Source organism: Hippocampus zosterae, chromosome 9 (genome assembly GCF_025434085.1).
Source record: "Hippocampus zosterae strain Florida chromosome 9, ASM2543408v3, whole genome shotgun sequence".
NCBI classification, from domain to species: domain Eukaryota; kingdom Metazoa; phylum Chordata; class Actinopteri; order Syngnathiformes; family Syngnathidae; genus Hippocampus; species Hippocampus zosterae.
Window position 1 is genome coordinate 5,044,873 of NC_067459.1, and position 19,108 is coordinate 5,063,980.

A 19,108-nucleotide genomic window follows, 5' to 3' on the forward strand; every position below is an offset into this window, starting at 1 on the left:
TGATCTTGTCTTTCATGCTTATAATTCGACTATGCAAACCTTTACATGCCCCCCAAAAATATGGCTACAATAGATAGACAGGTGCTAAACAAAAATCCACCTCACAGTTTAGAGGTTTTCTGAGAGCAGACTCGTCCCCAAGGGGACCGTGGCCACCCACGAAAATGCTTGTGAATGTGGCATCTTAACAAACCGCTTCTCTTTGTCACATAAAGGCTGTTGATTTGGGGCGGCAGTGCTGCGCAACTATATAATCATAATTGGGCCCCACATTAATTTCATGTGTGCCCCTTACCGGTAAGTCTGAGGTCATGTGCAACCTCCTTCTCTCATATGCCTTTCCAGTACCTTTCAGTTTCCAGTCTTGGTGGGTCAGCTCTGTTGTTAGCGCCCTGCCACTGAGCGTACACTTTCGCAGGTTGTGTTGCGAACAGCCTGTTCATTCGTCTGGCCTCATTCTCTTTCGTGTACCGCTTTAGGCAGTTGGACAAGGCTTGGAGCCTTTGTTTGGCAGTTTCGAGTGCTTCAGGTATGGTCATCTGGATGTACCTCTCGGATATCGGCCTTTTCATCACACCTCTCTGGGCCTCCGTCAATCGACACATCTTTCCGAGCCGCCTTGATCTTAGCCTCCAACCGACTTTTCCATGGTGGGTAACGTATCTCATGGCTTCCATGGTTGCTCTTAAAGCCAAGAGTCTCTAGGATCACTGATGCTGAAGCGTATTATTATTATTATTATAAGCTCATTGGTTTCTGTGATCGTTACAGTAGGGATCGTCCTCAGTGCTGCGTTCACACTTTCTATGAGACTTTCAGATGGTACTTCACATAGCCGTTGTAATCGGTTTCTAGGTTGCCCAGCTTTCATTCTCGCCATGATCTTAGCTTTCAGGTCAGTTGCTGCCTCGCTCAGCATTTCATTCATTGGGGCTGGCCTCCCAATATCATCATCTGCATTCATTGGGGCTCGCCTCCCAATATCTGGTATGACCTCCTCCTCTGATCTGGCAGCCTGGGGCCCTGCACCACGGAACCTGCGTTGTACCTCATCAATCTCAAGTTGTGACAGCAGTTGCCGTTTGTGGATGTTGGAACACTGAGCTACTAGTTGTTTCGTGGTCAACCGTGACTGTGGGTTTCGAAGTAACCATTTAGCCCACATTCTCTGCATGTAACCCCTCTGACTAGGATTGCTTGAGTAGTAGCATTCCAACAGAGGCATGTTATCGCATCTCGCCCATCTCCGCTTTGTTCCAGTAGCCCATTTTTCATCAAGGTGATCTGGTTGCCCAGCACCTGACGCAGACCTTGTTTGGCCGGGCGACGTCTGAGCCGGCATGTCATTCATTTTATTGTCTCTCATCATTGTATGAGGTAGGCATTAGCGTGAAGGATCTTGCCCAAGGGATGCCCACACTGGATGGTGTTATGTGCTCATTTTTTGCCTCAAGCGGGATTCGAACCACCGTCTCCCGTATATTATATATATATATATATATATATATATATATATATATATATATATATATATATATATATATATATATATATATATATATATATATATATATATTATAGCTGTCAGTTTAGCACGTTTTTATTGGCATTAATTGAAATTAATTTTAACGTGATTAAATTTTTTCTCGCGAGATTAACGCGGCACACATCACAAGCGGATGTTACTTGCTCTATAAATACACCAGAAACAAAACAACAAGCGCGCTGCAGAAGTCCACGCCCATGTCTGTTTTGCCAGCAACGGCAACGCGAGACACCGAAAAAGAGTTTATGAATGGAACGTTTACCATTAAATAGTTGCCATATTGCTCCACTGACAAGACCAAAGTTATCTGTTCTTCTCTCTCATATCATACAGGTATACGATGTATGCCACTGACGCGATTGTTACTTGTTTGGAACTATTTTGTGTGGAAGGTTACAGCGTTCCGTGTCCATATAAATAGAGCGGGTGGAGCTTCTCTGTGTTCGTCTGACAGTGACAGTGCGCTACAGTGGTAGCGACTTAGCGAAAGTAAAATGTCTCCAGTGTTGTCATCGAACCAAGTGTAGTCATTTGAAATGAGGTCTACACAAAACCGTAGAGAAACTTCCGCGCAACAAGGACCAACACAATCAACATAGCCTGACTGTGTTAGGGGGAGTCAACCCCCCCCCCCCCTTTCAGAATGGTTTGCCCCTGCAGCACGGGGGAAGTGCGTGTGCTTGTTTGTACGGCAGGCAGTTTCAAATACAGCGGCACACAATGAACACTGGTGTCCAGTGTCTCGTTATTCTTCAACAAACATACAGAAACAGACTGCTGTGTTGAAAGCAAACTTGAGAAAAACGAAGAATGCAACCATGGTTTAAATCCACTATAGGCTGAGTACTAGTGTACCTTAGATGTGCACTTTATAATGTTATATTGCTCTGTTTTGATTTCATAAAAAAAGCTGTTAAAGCAGCTGTTGTGTGACAAAATATTTTTTTCACCGTTATTGATGGACAGTAATATTGTGTGAGAGATTATGTGTGAATAACTGCACCAAGTGAAAAATGTTCATGTAAAATTGAAAATCGAAATTGTTATTTCAGTAAATATTTCCATTTGGCTCATAGAAAACTGATTCATGATTCCATGTTGATGAGAGCATTAAAATGGGGAAACGATAAAAAATGTGTAAGTAATCACGATTAATTTTCTAGTTCATTTGAGTTAATTATGACAGTTGCATTTTTAATTAGATTAAATATTTTAATCGTTTGACATATATACACACACATATATATATATATATATATATATATATATATATTAGGGATGTGAATCTCAGCACTGAGGACGATTCGATACACATCACGATCCACTGCCAGCGATGCGATACATAAACGATACATGGAATTTTCTGGCGATACGATGTGATACGTTTCACCGTCGTCACGATGCGATACGATTCGATACACATTAAGTTCAAATCAATGCGATCCGATACGATACAATGCAATTTGTTGCGATATTGTGCAATTAAACATGATGCAAATAAGCAAAGAAAAAAAGCTTTTAAAAAGATGGAATTCAGTATGGTATTACAAAAAGGATACCACTTTATTCTTTATAACGAGTAGAACTCCAAAATAAAGTGGTGAAATGTAAGCAGTAATCAGTATTGTATGATTTTTTTTTGTCGAATAACTTAAAATATATCATAAATGGCCTGTATTGTAACATTTCTTTCCATTTCTCCCAGCACTAACTGTTGGTATAATGTTCTTTCCTGAAATGCTGTGTCACATGTACCTTGCAAAAACTAATTACCTTATTGACCCGAATATAAGACGGCCCTGATTATAAGACGACCACCTCTTTTTGTTTGAAAGTTTGAAAAAAAGACCTTTTGAACACAATTAATTTTTATACATCTGATAATTACAGTACATCTGAAACATATTTTGCCTCATTCAAACCTTATTATCTGAAAATGTAAATATGTAAACTAAAGTGCACTCACATTCATAATTGAATGGCTTCTGGTTTTTGAAATGTAAATTGCATTATAACTTCTCCCCAACTGCTGGTTAACCTGGCCGATCTTTGACCCACTTTTCTCCAGATTGTCGCTACGTTTCTCCATTTTCTGTTATCTCAATTATTTTCTTCTATTTTCTTTCTTACCGCTAGTTTTTTATTTTTCTTCTTCGTGCTACCGCTATTTTAATTGTTATTCTTCTTGACAGGGCTTCACTTTGGCCTGGGGAGTCAAGTTCAGCATTCGCTTCAATGATATCTGGCGCTATCTAGCGTCGTTAATGTGTATAATGTCTAAAACCCAGATATATAAAACGACCCTCACTTTTTCAGTCTTATTTCAATGCACAAAACACCGTTTTCTATTTGGGCCAATACGGTACTCAATAATTTATATATAATTAGCTGGGCATATGACTGATATATCTGCATAGTTATGCCATGTTTTTTTTTTTTTTTTTTTTACTTTCCTGCATTTATTTGTTCGATATACTTCACAAACCTGGAAAAGTCAGAGCTTGCTCAGGAATCTGATTAAGAAGGTGGCTGATCAATTATTGGAAAATATCTAATAGTGATTTTTCTGGCAGATTCATCAGTTCAGTTGTGATTTGATTCACTTTTTGTTTTTAAACCAGATCAAGCTTCAGGGCAATATTCACTGCAGTAACAAACATAAGAGAAAATCAAACATTCAAAACATGTTAATTATGTAAAATCAAATGCCAGTTATTTTTTCCGTGACTAGCTGCTTCAAATGGAGACTGAAAACCGAATGATGTGGACAAAAATTCTGCCTAAAAAATCACGGCTCCGCCTGTGCATGCAACTGACAGTCGAGCCTGGATATCCTGACAGAGGCTGACATGCTTCGTTCCTATTTGTTTAACATGGGTTTATTCATACTCAAAGTCACAAGTAGGCTTGTATTTAGAATCAAGTCACCGAAGTCTGCCCATTGTGACCTCATTGAATTGAAAATTTCTTCTAATGCTGTATTTTAAAACTCAGACCAAATCAAAACTGTCGGAAGACTTACTCTGAAACTCGGTAATGGCAACCATGGTCATCCTTTATATTGTTTCTCTTCTAGTACTGCCAGGTTTGCTTTTCAATGACGAAGTGCTTTCTTTTTGTAGTCCGACCTTTGAGTGCTGATTGTGTCATGTAGCGTCAGTGAGGTGAAGATTAACTAGAAACACACAGAGTCTCCCTTCAGTAAATAGTGATGTCATCATCAAACCTTAATTGAATGTTAATCTGTTGTCTGTGTTTGGTGAGCTGTTTCATCTTTGTAGCTCATCACTCTAACAACTAAACCCTTCAGCCTTAGCTGGTGGGCTCCAGTAATGCAGCCTACAGTTTATTGCTTCTCGCTGGTATTCTTTACATATGTTTGAAATTAAACAGTCACCCTGAGAAAGGCATCACTAGATAACATTTTAAGCCAGCGTGACAGCCTACTAGCAACAAATGTTTGCAAAATGACATTTAAAATGAATCGAACCCTGCATCTCTGCACTGTGAGGTCGAAGCGCCTCTTCGTCTATTCAGTGCTAAATTGTTTTCAGTCTTTGAATGTTTTCAGCGCATATCTTAAAATATTTATTGTATTTATAACTAGAGCCCAAAATTGGCATGGTTTTCAACCTGCTTTTTTTTGCATTAATCTGGATGTATTCTTCTCATTTTTAAATTCAATTTTAAGTAATTGTTATATGTGCATTTTGCTTATTGTTGGATAGCTACGGCACCCTTGGCAGACATTACAAGTAAACACGTAAAAAGTAAAAAAAACAAAAAACAACAACAACAAAAAACCCAAACAAAACAAAAAAAAACATTCACGTCTCCTTGCTGAGAAATGGGATGGGAGCTTAGTGCCCCCTATTGGCCAACCACCACGCCCACATGCACTGGTACTCACTAGGGATGTGAATCTCAGCACTGAAGACGATTCAATACACATCACGATCCACTGCCAGCGATGCGATACTTAAACGATACATGGAATTTTCTGGCGATACGATGCGATACGATTCACCGTCGTCACGATGCGATACGATTCACCGTCGTCACGATGCGATCCGATTCGATACACATTAAGTTCAAATCAATGCGATCCAATACGATACAATGCAATTTGTTGCGATATTGTGCAATTAAACATGATGCAAATAAGCAAAGAAAAAAAGCTTTTAAAAAGATGGAATTCAGTATGGTATTACAAAAAGGATACCACTTTATTCCTTATAACGAGTAGAACTTGTAAAACAACTTATTTAAGCCCTTTCACAATTGGGTTTTGTGCAAAGAAAATGTAAACAATTTGGCACCTGAGACTCACAGCTGTTGCTATAGTGTAAACACAAACAGACTCTCACTGAGTGTCTTATATGAAATATTCATATATATATATATATATATATATATATATGAATCTATAGCGCAAGATATCCACCCATCCACTGTAAGTGCAACTCTTTGCGCACTGTTCAGCGACACAGTAATCTCAGTTCTCACTTTGTTGTACACATCGGGAATATGTTTGTAAGTGAACACAGACCTGTCTGGTATTTTATATCTGGGTTCCAAAACGTGCACGAGCTGTCTGAAACCCTCGTTGTCCACCACGCTAAGGCTGGAGGTCTTTGCATATGAAATAAGCAGTGGCCTTAGTTATAGCCATTGCGCGGTCACAGTGAGTTGCAAGGGGACTCCCAAAATAAGAGGCAATTTTTTTCTGATCCTGACCTGGTTTACCAAGAGTTTCTCCGGTGTCCGACGAGGAACTGGGCGGGGAAGCGGGAGGGAAACTTGTCGGTGATCTGGTGCCATCGGTTTAAGTGGGTCTGCATATTTGTGGTGCTGCCGTTGTATGGCTTCTTAGTGCGACATACCTTGCAAATTACGGAGGTTTTATCAAGCTTTCCGTCTTTCTTTTCGAAGCCGTAGTATTTCCAAACATAAGATTTGAATGTTGCGGCTGCATTAAATATAGTAGTTTCCTTGCTGCTGCGTGCGCTAACTTCCATAATGTTTCGCTCGTTGTGTACTGGACTGTATGTGACGCACGGCTACCGTCCGTATTCAACACAAAACGCAAAGCAATGATGGTGCATTCATTGCGCCTAGGAAAGGGCAGATATGTGACGTTTAACATGAATAAAGCGGCGATTGAATCGGATTTTACCGATACCCATCAATGCATCGTGATGAATCGCGATTTCACCGATACCCATCAATGCATCGTGATGAATCGCGATTTCACCCGTCAATCGCGTCGTACCCAGTGAATGAGCCGATGCACTCGGATCGCAGACGTGCGCATCGATGTATCGATTAATATCGATTATTTTCCACACCCTTAATATATATATATATATATATATATATATATATATATAATCAGACGTTGCCCGGCCAAACAAGGTCTGCGTCAGGTGCTGGGGAACCAGAGCACCTTGATGAAAAATGGGCTACTGGAACAAAGCGGAGATGGGCGAGATGTGATAACATGGCTCTGTTGGAATGCGACTACTCAAGCAACCCTAGTCAGAGGGGTTACATGCAGATAATGTGGGCTAAATGGTTACTTCGAAACCCACAGTCACGGTTGACCACGAAACAACTAGCAGCTCAGTGTTCCAACATCCACAAACGGCAACTGCTGTCACAACTTGAGATTGATGAGGTACAACGCAGGTTCCATGGTGAAGTGCCTCAGGCTGCCAGATCAGAGGAGGAGGTCATACCAGAGATTGGGAGGCAAGCCCCAATCAATGCAGATGATGAGATTGGGTGGCCAGCCCCAATGAATGAAATGCTGAGCGAACTGACCTGAAAGCTAAGATCATGGCGAGAATGAAAACTGGGCAACCTACAAACCGATTACAACGGCTATGTGAAGTACCATCTGAAAGTCTCATAGAAAGTGTGAATGCAGCACTGAGGGCGATCCCTACCGTAACGATCACAGAAACCAATGAGCTGATATACGCTTCAGCATCAGTGATCCTGGAGACTCTAGGCTATAAGAGCAACCATGGAAGCCATGAGATACGTTACCCACCATGGAAAAGACGGTTGGAGGCTACGATCAAGGCGGCCCAGAAAGATGTGAGTCAATTGACGGAGGCCCAGAGAGGTGTGATGAAAAGGCCGATACCCGAGAGGTACATCCAGATGACCATACCTGAAGCACTCGAAACTGCCAAACAAAGGCTCCAAGCCTTGTCCAGGCATATGGGAGAAGGAGTTTGCACATAACAGCAGTGCACAATGGCTGGTGACCCTGAGAGAGGAGCACAGCAACCTCCCTGAACAGAACCCAGTTACCATAACAGTGGCAGACATACATGAAAGAGTCTCAGATATGAAGAACTGGACAGCACCAGGCCCGGACATGGTCCACACCTACTGGCTGAAGAAACTCACAGCACTCCATGAGCGCCTAGCAGTACAAATGAACCAGCTGCTGAGGGATGGGACTCACCCAGAATGGCTAACCGAAGGGCGAACGATCCTGATCATGAAGGATCCCTCGAAGGGTGCAGCCCCATCCAACTATCGGCCAATAACCTGTCTCTCCACAACATCGAAGCTCATGTCAGGCATCGTTGCGGCTAAGATAAGTGGACACATGGATCAATACATGAACGAAGCGCAGAAGGGCATTGGTAGAGATACCAGAGGAGCCAAACATCAGCTCCTGGTTGACAGAACAGTCGCACAAGACTGCAGGTCCCGACGTACCAACCTGTGCACAGCTTGGATTGATTACAAGAAAGCCTATGACTCGATGCCACATACATGGATCACTGAATGCTTGGAGTTGTATCAGGTGAACAGGACCCTAAGAGCCTTCGTTGCAAACTCGATGAGGATGTGGAAAACCACACTTGAAGCCAATGGCAAGCCACTTACCCAAGTGTCCATCAAATGTGGCATATACCAAGGTGATGCACTCTCCCCACTGCTGTTCTACATAGGACTGAACCCCCTAAGCGAAGTAATCACCAAGACAGGCTATGGATACCGCCTCAGAAATGGAACTACAATCAGTCACCTCCTCTACATGGATGACATAAAGCTGTATGCCAAGAGCGAAAGGGACATAGATTCCCTGATCCACACAACCAGGATCTACAGCAGCAACATCGGGATGTCATTCGGGCTTGAGAAATGTAGTCGGATGGTGACTAAGAGAGGAAAGGTAGTCCGCACTGAAGGGGTCTCACTCCCTGAAGGAACAATAGCTGACATTGAGGACAGTTACAAGTACCTTGGTATACCACAAGCCAATGGCAACCTCGAACTGGCAACAAGGAAAGCGGCTACGGCCAAATAGCTCCAGCGAGTGAGGCAAGTCCTAAGAAGCCAGCTCAATGGCAAGAATAAGACCCGGGCAATAAACAGCTATGCCTTTCCAGTGATCAGATACCCTGCAGGAATAATAAGGTGGCCAAAGGAAGAGATTCAGACCATGGACGTTAAGGCCCGAAAGCTCCTAACCATGCATGGAGGGTTCCATCCCAAATCCAGCACCCTGAGACTGTACGCAAGCCGAAAGGAAGGAGGCCGAGGACTAGTGAGTGTGAGAGCCACTGTCCAGGATGAAACATCGAAGCTCCATGAATACATCAAGGAGAAGGCTCCAACGGATAACGTACTCAGAGAATGTCTCAGACAATAAGTAACAGAAGATGAGGCGCTGGAAGAGGGACCATCATGGGAGGACAAGCCCCTACACGGGATGTACCACCGGACCATAACTGAAGTGGCTGATCTCAAGAAGTGCTATCAGTGGCTAGAGAGGGCTGGCCTGAAGGACAGCACAGAGGCACTCATCCTGGCTGCTCAGGAGCAGGCCTTGAGCACCAGAGCCATCGAGGCCCAGATACTCTCACTGAGGACTTCTTCTCCTCCCCCTCCTCTTTCGACCAGCTCTCATCAACCCTGTATGTCACCTGGTTCCTGCCTGTCCGTCACAACAGAGCAGGTAAGGAACCAACTGAGGAAGATGAATGTGAGGAAGGCAGAGATCAGTTCCCGGCTCCTCAAGACCTGCTCTGACCAGCTATGTAACATTGTCCAGCACATCTTCAACCTGAGCCTGAAGCTGGTCAGAGCTCCACAGCTGTGGAAAACTTCGTGCCTGGTCCCAGTGCCCAAGACCCCCCACCCTAAGGAGCTGAACAGCTACAGACCGGTGGCACTGACGTCTCACCTGATGAATACGCTGGAGAGACTCATCCTCGCCCACCTTCGACCGCTGGTGAGCCCGTCACTGGACCCGTTGCAGTTTGCCTATCAGCCTGGCATTGGCGTGGAAGATGCCATTATCTACCTCCTCCACTCAGTGCTGTCACACTTGGAGAAGGCTGGGAGCACTGTGAGAATCATGTTCTTTGATTTCTCCAGTGCCTTCAACACCATCCAGCCCAATTTGCTGGGAGGCAAACTGCAGAACGCCGGAGTGGACCACCATCTCACGGCATGGATCATAGACTACCTCACAAATCGGCCGCAGTATGTGAGATTGCAGAGCTGTGAGTCGGACCGGCTTCTCTGCAGCACTGGAGCGCCGCAGGGGACTGTTCTGGCTCCATTCCTGTTCATCTTCTACACCTCGGACTTCAGACACGTCACTCCAAACTGCCACCTTCAGAAGTTCTCCGATGACTCTGCGATTGTTGGCCTCATTACAGAAGGGGACGATCGGGAGTACAGGGGACTGACAAAGGACTTTGTGGACTGGTGCCAGCAGAATCTCCTCCAGATCAACCCTAGGAAAACTAAGGAGTTGGTTGTGGATTTCTGCAGGAAAAAGTCCTCACCAGCACCGATGAACATCCAGGGTATGGACATAGAGAGGGTGACCTCCTACAAGTACCTTGGTGTTCTTCTGAATGACAAACTGGACTGGTCTACTAACACGGACACCCTGATTAGGAAAGGACAGAGCCGACTCTTCCTACTCAAGAAACTGAGGTCTCTTGGGGTACAGGGGTCACTCCTTAAGACGTTCTATAACTCGGTGGTGGCCTCGGCCATCCATTATGGCATTGTCTGCTGGTCAGGCAGCATCTCAGCCCGGGACAGAAAGAGACTGGAGCGACTGGTCAGGAAGGCCAGTTCTGTCCTGGGTTGCACCCTTGACACTCTGGAGGAGGTGGGCAACAGAAGGATGCTAACTAAGCTAAAAGCTATGATGGCCAGTGCCTCCCACCCCCTCCAGCCCGCCCTGACAGCACTTGGTTGCTCCTTCAGCCAGAGACTGTTACACCCGCGCTGCAAGAAGGAGAGATACCGACGCTCGTTCCTACCGACTGCTGTCAGGCTGATGAATAAAAAATAACAATCATAATAATAATAATGATTAAATGATGTGAAGGAAAATTGTAAATAGTACTGCTTAGTAGTAATAGTAGTTTGTTGTTTTTTTCTCTTTCTTCTTTCTTCTTTCTACATACATTCTTGCTGCTGGAGGCTGTAAATTTCCCCAGTGTGGGACGAATAAAGGATATATTATCTTATCTTATCTTATATACCACACCAGACAAGACCCAAGGTGTAGGTTGTGCAAAGAGGCACCTGAGACGATCCAACACATAACTGCAGGATGTAAGATGCTGGCAGGGAAAGCCTACATGGAACGCCATAACCAAGTGGCTGGCATTGTCTACCGAAACATCTGTGCGGAGTATGGACTGGAAACCCCAAGCTCAAAATGGGAAACACCTCCGAAGGTGGTGGAGAATGACAGGGCGAAGATCCTGTGGGACTTCCAGATCCAGACTGACAAGATGGTAATGGCGAACCAACCAGATATCGTGATCATAGATAAAGGACAGAGGAAAGCCGTTGTAGTGAATGTAGCGGTCCCAAGTGATGGAAACATCAGGAACATGAGAAACTCGAGAAATATCGAGGGCTCAGAGAGGAGCTGGAGAGAGCCTGGAAGGTAAAGGTGACAGTCGTGCCTGTGGTGGTCGGAGCACTCGGGGCAGTGACCCCCAAACTAGATGAGTGGTTGCAACAGATCCCGGGAACAACATCGGACATCTCAGTCCAGAAATGTGCAGTGCTGGGAGCAGTACTGCGCAGAACCCTCAAGCTTCCTGGCCTCTGGTAGAGGACCCGAGCTGAATGAGGGACGGACACCACCCGAGGGGTGAGATGAGGATTTTTTTTTTTATATATATATATATTAGAGCTGTCAGTTTAGTGCGTTTTTATTGGCATTAATTTAAATTAATTTTAACGGGATTAAATTTTTTCTCGCGAGATTAACGCGGCACACGTCACAAGCAGATGTTACTTGTTTTGAACTATTTTGTGTGGAAGGTTACAGTGTTCTGCGTCCATATAAATAGAGTGGGAGCATCTCTGTGTTTGTCTGACAGGGGTAGCGACCTAGCGAAAATCAAACGTCTCCAGTGTTGTCATTCGAAATTAGGTCTACACAAAAACTGTAGAGAGACTTCCGCACAAGAAGGACCAACACAATCAACATAGCCTGACCGTGTTAGGGGTAGTGACTCCCCTCCCCCTTTCAGAATGGTTTGCCACAGCAGCACGGAGAAGTGCGTGCGCTTTTTTGTACGGCGGGCAGTTTTGAATACAGCGGCACATAATGAACACTGGTGTCCGGTGTTCATTATGTGCAAAAATAGGACAAAAAATGTAAAAGGAAATTCAGAAACGATAAAAAATGTGTGAGTAATCACGATTAATTTTTTAGTCCATTTGCGTTAATTATGAGAGTTGCATTTTTAATTAGATTAAATATTTTAATCGTATGACAGCTCTAATATATATATCCCTCTTCCTCAACTGGCGGACCGCGATCCACGACCGGACCGCCGACCTCCTCTGTCCGGACCTCCTCTGTCCGGACCCTCGGCATATTGTATATAATAATTTATAAATTGATTTTTACGTTATACATTTTATATTTGTGGACTATAATCTGTGCATTACCGCGATCGCTTGTTAAAATTATCCGTTGTATTATTTGCGTGCACTAACAGATGTAATGCAGAGGACCGCGGCAGCGCGACTTTGTGTGTCTAATGTTTGACTCACTCGAGACCCTGCCTGAGCTGGGCATGTCGGCGATAACGATGCGCTGATTGACTCTTCTGAACTTAAGGTGTGTCCATACATAAGCGTAAGCATATACGATGCGCTGATTGGTTCCTCTGAACTTAAGGTGTGTCCATACATAAGCGTCAGCACGCATTCAAAATGGATGATAGTGTCAGGAAACAGACGCATGAGCGACGTCACAGTGTGCTCACAGCTTCAGCCCAGGAGAGCCGCACACAGACAATTAGACAAAACGAATCGCGGGAGGTTTCGATTGTGTGCAGTTCTGCTGCCGTCTACTTTGCAGCTGTCTAATAGCAGAACACCGCAACATGGTAAATGAACATCCCAATGGCGTCCTCAAATAATATTTGCATGCCTCAGACATTGCATTCACCTATTGTGGAAGAAAAGCACTGCACATTCGTGTGCTCCCTTGTGTCAGTATTTAAAATGGTTCTTAACTCCTCTTCTGATATATTTTTTAAGTGATTTCAGAAGGGATGTGAAAAGGGGAATTGTACAAATGAAAAGGATATTTTGGTTTTTATGTTTAGTATTTATTTTGGTAAAATTAGTATTTTGTTTTGTTTTTGTTAAATTAATGGGAAAATTACAACTACTGTTTAACAAAGTTAAAATAAAAATGTCTTATTTCCCTAAAAGGGCTATTTCTATTATTAAGCAGGCACAACTTAACAAAATAAAAGCGTTCCTGTGCCTCAACACAATACCCCTCATTATTTGCTGTGTACTGGGAAAGTGAATAATTATTTTCATGCACCCCATTATTGGTTGGTTGTGAGGAGTGTTGATTTGGATAAGCTTAGCTTGACCATACTAAATGGGCATATACTAAGTGGACCGACAGCATTTCTAGTTGGGGACCACTGATATATATTAACATGTGTATATATATATATATATAATTTCACAATCGATCCACATGATTTAAAACAAAACACTTGTCCAATACAAATTGTTCAAGTTCAAGAAATATCAAAACATCGCCAGATACAATATTAAAAGCAACAATATGACACAAAATATAAGCTTAAAATACAATACAAAAGACATTTGCCACACCCCGAAATATGATAGCAACAATATTATAAATATTACATGTAAGAAGCAAGTAACCACCATTAGCATCGAATCCACCGCAGAATATATTCACAAATCCTCTTTTGGTGCGTCTTCACACTTAACTGTTGGTTTGAAAAAAACTTGGATTGAAAGAGAACATCAGAAAAACAATCACTTTGTCAACATCAATTCAGCCAGCCTGCTTTTCTCAGAAAGAATATTCACAGTACTATTACTGTCTTCACACTTCAATGTCACTTTACTACAACACAAAACAACAACAGTGAAAAGTACGCCTATTGGCTTTCATCAAAAAATATATCCACCAATCCTGATATTGAATCTTCGTACTTCACTGTAACTTTAAAATGACCTGTATGTGAGTAGGGCGGCCCGGTAGTCCAGTAGTTAGCACATCGACTCCACAGTGCACAGTGCAATTCCAGCTCCGGCTTCCCTGTGTGGAGTTTGCATGTTCTCCCTGGGCCTGCGTGGTTTTTCTCCGGGTACTCCGGTTTCCTCCCACGTTCCAAAAACATGAATGGCAGGCTGATTGAACACTTTAAATTGTCCCTAGGTGTGAGTGTGGGCGTGCGTGGTTGTTCGTCTCTGTGTGCCCTGCGATTGGCTGGCAACCAATTCAGGGTGTCCCCCGCCTACTGCCCGGAGACGGCTGGGATAGGCTCCAGCACCCCCCGCGACCCTCGTGAGGATAAAGCGGTTCGGAAGATGAATGAATGAATGAATATATGTGAGTAGAACACAAGTAAGAAGAATGGATCGCTTGGCCAACATCAGTTCAGGCTGCTGGCAGATGTTCACGTGTAATCCAAGCTTTTTTTGTGAAGACCAAAATGGGGGTGGGCAACACAAAGACAACCAGGGTCTTTCAGGTATGCACCAACGGTTGCCGAGTGTTTCTAAGGAGGACCAGAGAGACTGTGGCAATATCGGCAAAGAAATTCTTACTTTGGAAAATACTTCGTCTGGGAAACCCATAGATGGCAAGGTGTTGACTGATTAGGACATCCTCTCTCACAGTACAGAGGTTTGTGGAGCTTGTATAATTTGCCTATGTGAGGGTTGGTTTTCTCCCACATTCCAAAAACATGCACGGGAGGTTAATGGAACACGATAAATTGTCCCTAGGTGCAAATTTATGAATGGTTATTAGTTTACGAGTGCCCCGTGATTGGCTGGCAACCAGTTCAGGGTGTTTCCTGCCTACTGCCCGAAGACAGCTGGAATAGGATCCAGCAGCCCCTGCGACACTTGTGAAGGTAAAAACGGCTGGATGATGGATAGCTTGAGATATGTCTGCAAACACACTACCAAGCATAGACCCAGTTTAACCTGAATTGTATATTTGGTGTGTGTGGGAGGGGGGGGGGGCGGAGAAGCAGTCCAATAGTAAATGGATGTGATGCACGTCCATGGCTCCAGCATCTCATGGCTGCTGAGATACACATGGCAAGCCAGCACTACAGTAGTTCATTCCAGCTGCAGGCCATCGGTGCACTCCCGGTCAACCAAACGATTGACAAAACAATATTGAAAAGTTGAAGGGAAAAAAAAACAATAACAACAGCTTCATTGATTTTATTTTGAGTCAATAGCTTTAAAGCTCTGGTAAGCTATCCCCTTAGGGGAACGAAAGCTGCCTTGTACCAGAAACAGATGTCATTTTTCTTGATGCAAGCAAAGTTTTGGGCCTGCTCGTCGTAGCCCATCTTCCCTGGCAAGAATGTCCACAGGCACTCTGTTGGGGTGGTCATGCAGCATGGGAAGGAAAAGCAGGATTTTATCTGAGGGTGAGCAAAGAGAAATTTCACAATGTCACACAGAATATTGATTACATATGTTTCATTTGTGCCAAGACTTAATGAAATAAAATGGAGGGAATTTAACACCATTTTCTTGAGCTCATTGATTGCATCATTAAAGCGGTTGGCACTTGTTCATGGATTCCGTTGGACATCTAGAATATAGCTCAAAATTCCTCACGAAATCCATCTTCTGCATTCCTACCATGCAATCACAGCCCTTTTCATAGCGGTAAAACAGACTCTTCTGCACAACACTCAAGGTTTTCCACGGCTGGTAAAAGTCACACAGAGAGATACGCAGCGAGCCGTCAGACTGCAGTCTAACTGTAATGGCAAAAAACCAAAGTGGAAAAACAGAATATCAAGACTGCATCATAAAATGCATGCAGAAGTCTCAAAACTGTCAGACTCAAAGGGGAGAAAAAATAAACTGCCCATCACTCATAAGCAGTGTTTTGCAAGCATCAATGGTTTACATTTGTGTGCCATTAATGGTTTGTGTTTTCATAGGGGAGAAAAGCTTTTTATACCCATGAGGAGATATTCAGTGCCCTTGGTCAGAGTGACTCCACAAGCTGAAGAACTGGGTGCAGTGTAGATTGCATCAAAAAGCTTTTCGGTACCCTTGAAGTTCTGGAAAGAGGGTGGGGAATCTCCAAGATTAGCTGTCCAATTTGCCTACAAGAATATAGTCAAGTCTCACCTTTCTCTGTTTGATGTCATACTTAGCGAGTGTCCCTTCTACATGTGTGCCAGGCGTCACTCCAACAACCTTTGCCTTGATGACTAAAAAGACAAGTTTTGAAAACAAGCATTTTGGGTGGTGCTCATGGCCCACAAAAAAAAAAAAAAACATTGGCAAGCTCTGTCACATGGATACCGAATAAGCATTCTCCCAGGTACACTGTCTAGCAAGTAGACCCTTAAGAAAAAAAATCAAATAAAACATGATAATTAAGGTGGCTTACCAAGAACATCAGCTTTGCAAAACACCTGCTGCGGATGCATCGGTAAACAAGTGCAGGCTTGCGCTCCTTCATTCTGGAAGCCCCACAAGCACAGCAGCACCAAGGCTAACACAAAGTTCTGCCAGCACATTGTTGACCGGTCAGGGTAAATCAAAAGAAATGAGCAAAACAAACAGATTTAAATTGTACAAAAGCTGAGGTCTGGCTCACTCTGCTGGAGTCAAAGTTCACAAGGGCCTTTTTATGGCTACAGAGCTGCTCACAGGTGGCGTTGCCTGCATACACCAATGATTGTTTTCACCCGTTTTTCCCCATTAAATACAATAATGCACATGTGAGTACTAAGGGTGTGGAAATTAATCGATACATCGATGCGCACGTCCGCGATCCGAGTGCATCGGCTCATTCACTGGGTACGACGCGATTGACGGGTGAAATCGCGATTCATCACGATGCATTGATGGGTATCGGTAAAATCCGATTCAATCGCCGTTTTATTCATGTTAAACGTCACATATCTGCCCTTTCCTAGGCGCAATGAATGCACCATCATTGCTTTGCGTTTTGTGTTGAATACGGACGGTAGCCGTGCGTCACACAACGAGCGAAACATTATGGAAGTTAGCGCACGCAGCAGCTAGGAAACTACTATATTTAATGCAGCCGCAACATTCAAATCTTATGTTTGGAAATACTACGGCTTCGAAAAGAAAGACGGAAAGCTTGATAAAACCTCCGTAATTTGCAAGGAATGTCGCACTAAGAAGCCATACAACGGCAGCACCACAAATATGCAGACCCACTTAAACCGATGGCACCAGATCACCGACAAGTTTCCCTCCCGCTCCCCCGCTTCCACGCCCAGTTCCTCGTCGGACACCGGAGAAACTCTTGGTAAACCAGGTCAGGATCAGAAAAAAATTGCCTCTTATTTTGGGAGTCCCCTTGCAACTCACTGTGACCGCGCAATGGCTATAACTAAGGCCACTGCTTATTTCATATGCAAAGACCTCCAGCCTTAGCGTGGTGGACAACGAGGGTTTCAGACAGCTCGTGCACGTTTTGGAACCCAGGTATAAAATACCAGACAGGTCTGTGTTCACTTACAAACATATTCCCGATGTGTACAACAAAGTGAGAAGAGAGATTACTGTGTCGCTGAACAGTGCGCAAAGAGTTGCACTTACAGTGGACGGGTGGACATCTTGCGCTAGAGATTCATATACATATATATATTATTATTATATTTCATATAAGACACTCAGTGAGAATAGTCTGTTTGTGTTTACACTATAGCAACAGCTGTGAGTCTCAGGTGCCAAATTGTTTACATTTTCTTTGCACAAAACCCAATTGTGAAAGGGCTTAAATAAGTTGTTTTACAAGTTCTACTCGTTATAAGGAATAAAGTGGTATCCTTTTTGTAATACCATACTGAATTCCATCTTTTTAAAAGCTTTTTTTCTTTGCTTATTTGCATCATGTTTAATTGCACAATATCGCAACAAATTGCATTGTATCGTATCGGATCGCATTGATTTGAACTTAATGTGTATCGAATCAGATCGCATCGTGACGACGGTGAATCGTATCGCATCGTATCGCCAGAAAATTCCATGTATCGTTTAATAATAATAATAATAATACATTTTATTTGTGGGCGCCTTTCTAGAAACTCAAGGACACCTTACAACAAGCAGTTAAAATCACGAGTACAATGTTAAAAAACTACATCAAATAAGATAAGAAAAAATACAACAAAATAAATAAATAAAACAATGGCTTTATGGTCTGAGTGAATAGGCTTGTCGAAACAGATGTGTTTTGAGGCGGGATTTGAAATGTGTTAATGAGGCTGTATTACGAAGGTCAGCGGGGAGTGAGTTCCATAGCTGGGGAGCAGAGCGACTGAAGGCTCTATTTCCCATGGTGACGAGGCGAGCAGGGGGGACAGAGAGGAGGACAGAGGAGGAGGAACGAAGAGAGCGGACAGGCGTAGGAATATGGATGAGGTCAGATAGGTATGGAGGGGCTAGGTCATGAATGGATTTGAATGTGAGTAGCAGGATTTTATATTGAATGCGGTGTAAAATGGGAAGCCAGTGGAGATGTTGGAGGACAGGTGTAATATGGTTTATGTATGGCGTGAGTGTGATAATGCGGGCGGCTGAATTTTGGACCAGCTGAAGCTTATGGAGGGTTTTTTGAGGGAGACCAAACAGAAGGGAATTACAGTAATCGAGTCGCGAGGTGACGAGGGTGTGTACAAGTATAGCAGTGGACTGAGGAGTGAGAGAAGAGCGGAGCCGGTGGATGTTTCGAAGATGATAATATGCAGAACGAGTGATGTGGTTGATATGTGAGGTGAAGGAGAGGGTGCTATCAAGGATGACACCCAGACTCTTGACCTGAGGGGAGGGGGAGATGGAAGAGCTTTCGAAGGGAATGGAGAAGTTGTTTATTTTGTTTAGATTGGATTTAGTGCCTATAAGGAGGAATTCAGTTTTATTGCTATTCAGTTTGAGGAAATTTGAGGTGAACCAAGATTTTAATTCCTGCAGGCAGTTGGTTAGGGAGGATGGTGGAAGTACGGTATTAGGTTTGGT

General features: G+C 43.5%; 1 protein-coding gene across 1 annotated transcript; it reads right to left on the reverse strand.

Annotated features, from left to right (window-relative positions):
- Positions 1–15,183: 15,183 nt before the first annotated feature.
- On the reverse strand, positions 15,184–16,744 carry LOC127607162 (metalloproteinase inhibitor 2-like). Its single transcript, XM_052075293.1, has 5 exons — positions 16,503–16,744; positions 16,238–16,320; positions 16,065–16,167; positions 15,737–15,858; positions 15,184–15,513 (listed from the first exon to the last, which is right to left on the reverse strand). Exons 1-5 carry the CDS (start codon positions 16,630–16,632, stop codon positions 15,343–15,345), a joined length of 609 nt encoding a protein of 202 aa, XP_051931253.1. The 5' UTR covers positions 16,633–16,744; the 3' UTR covers positions 15,184–15,342.
- Between the last annotated feature and the right edge of the window lie 2,364 nt (positions 16,745–19,108).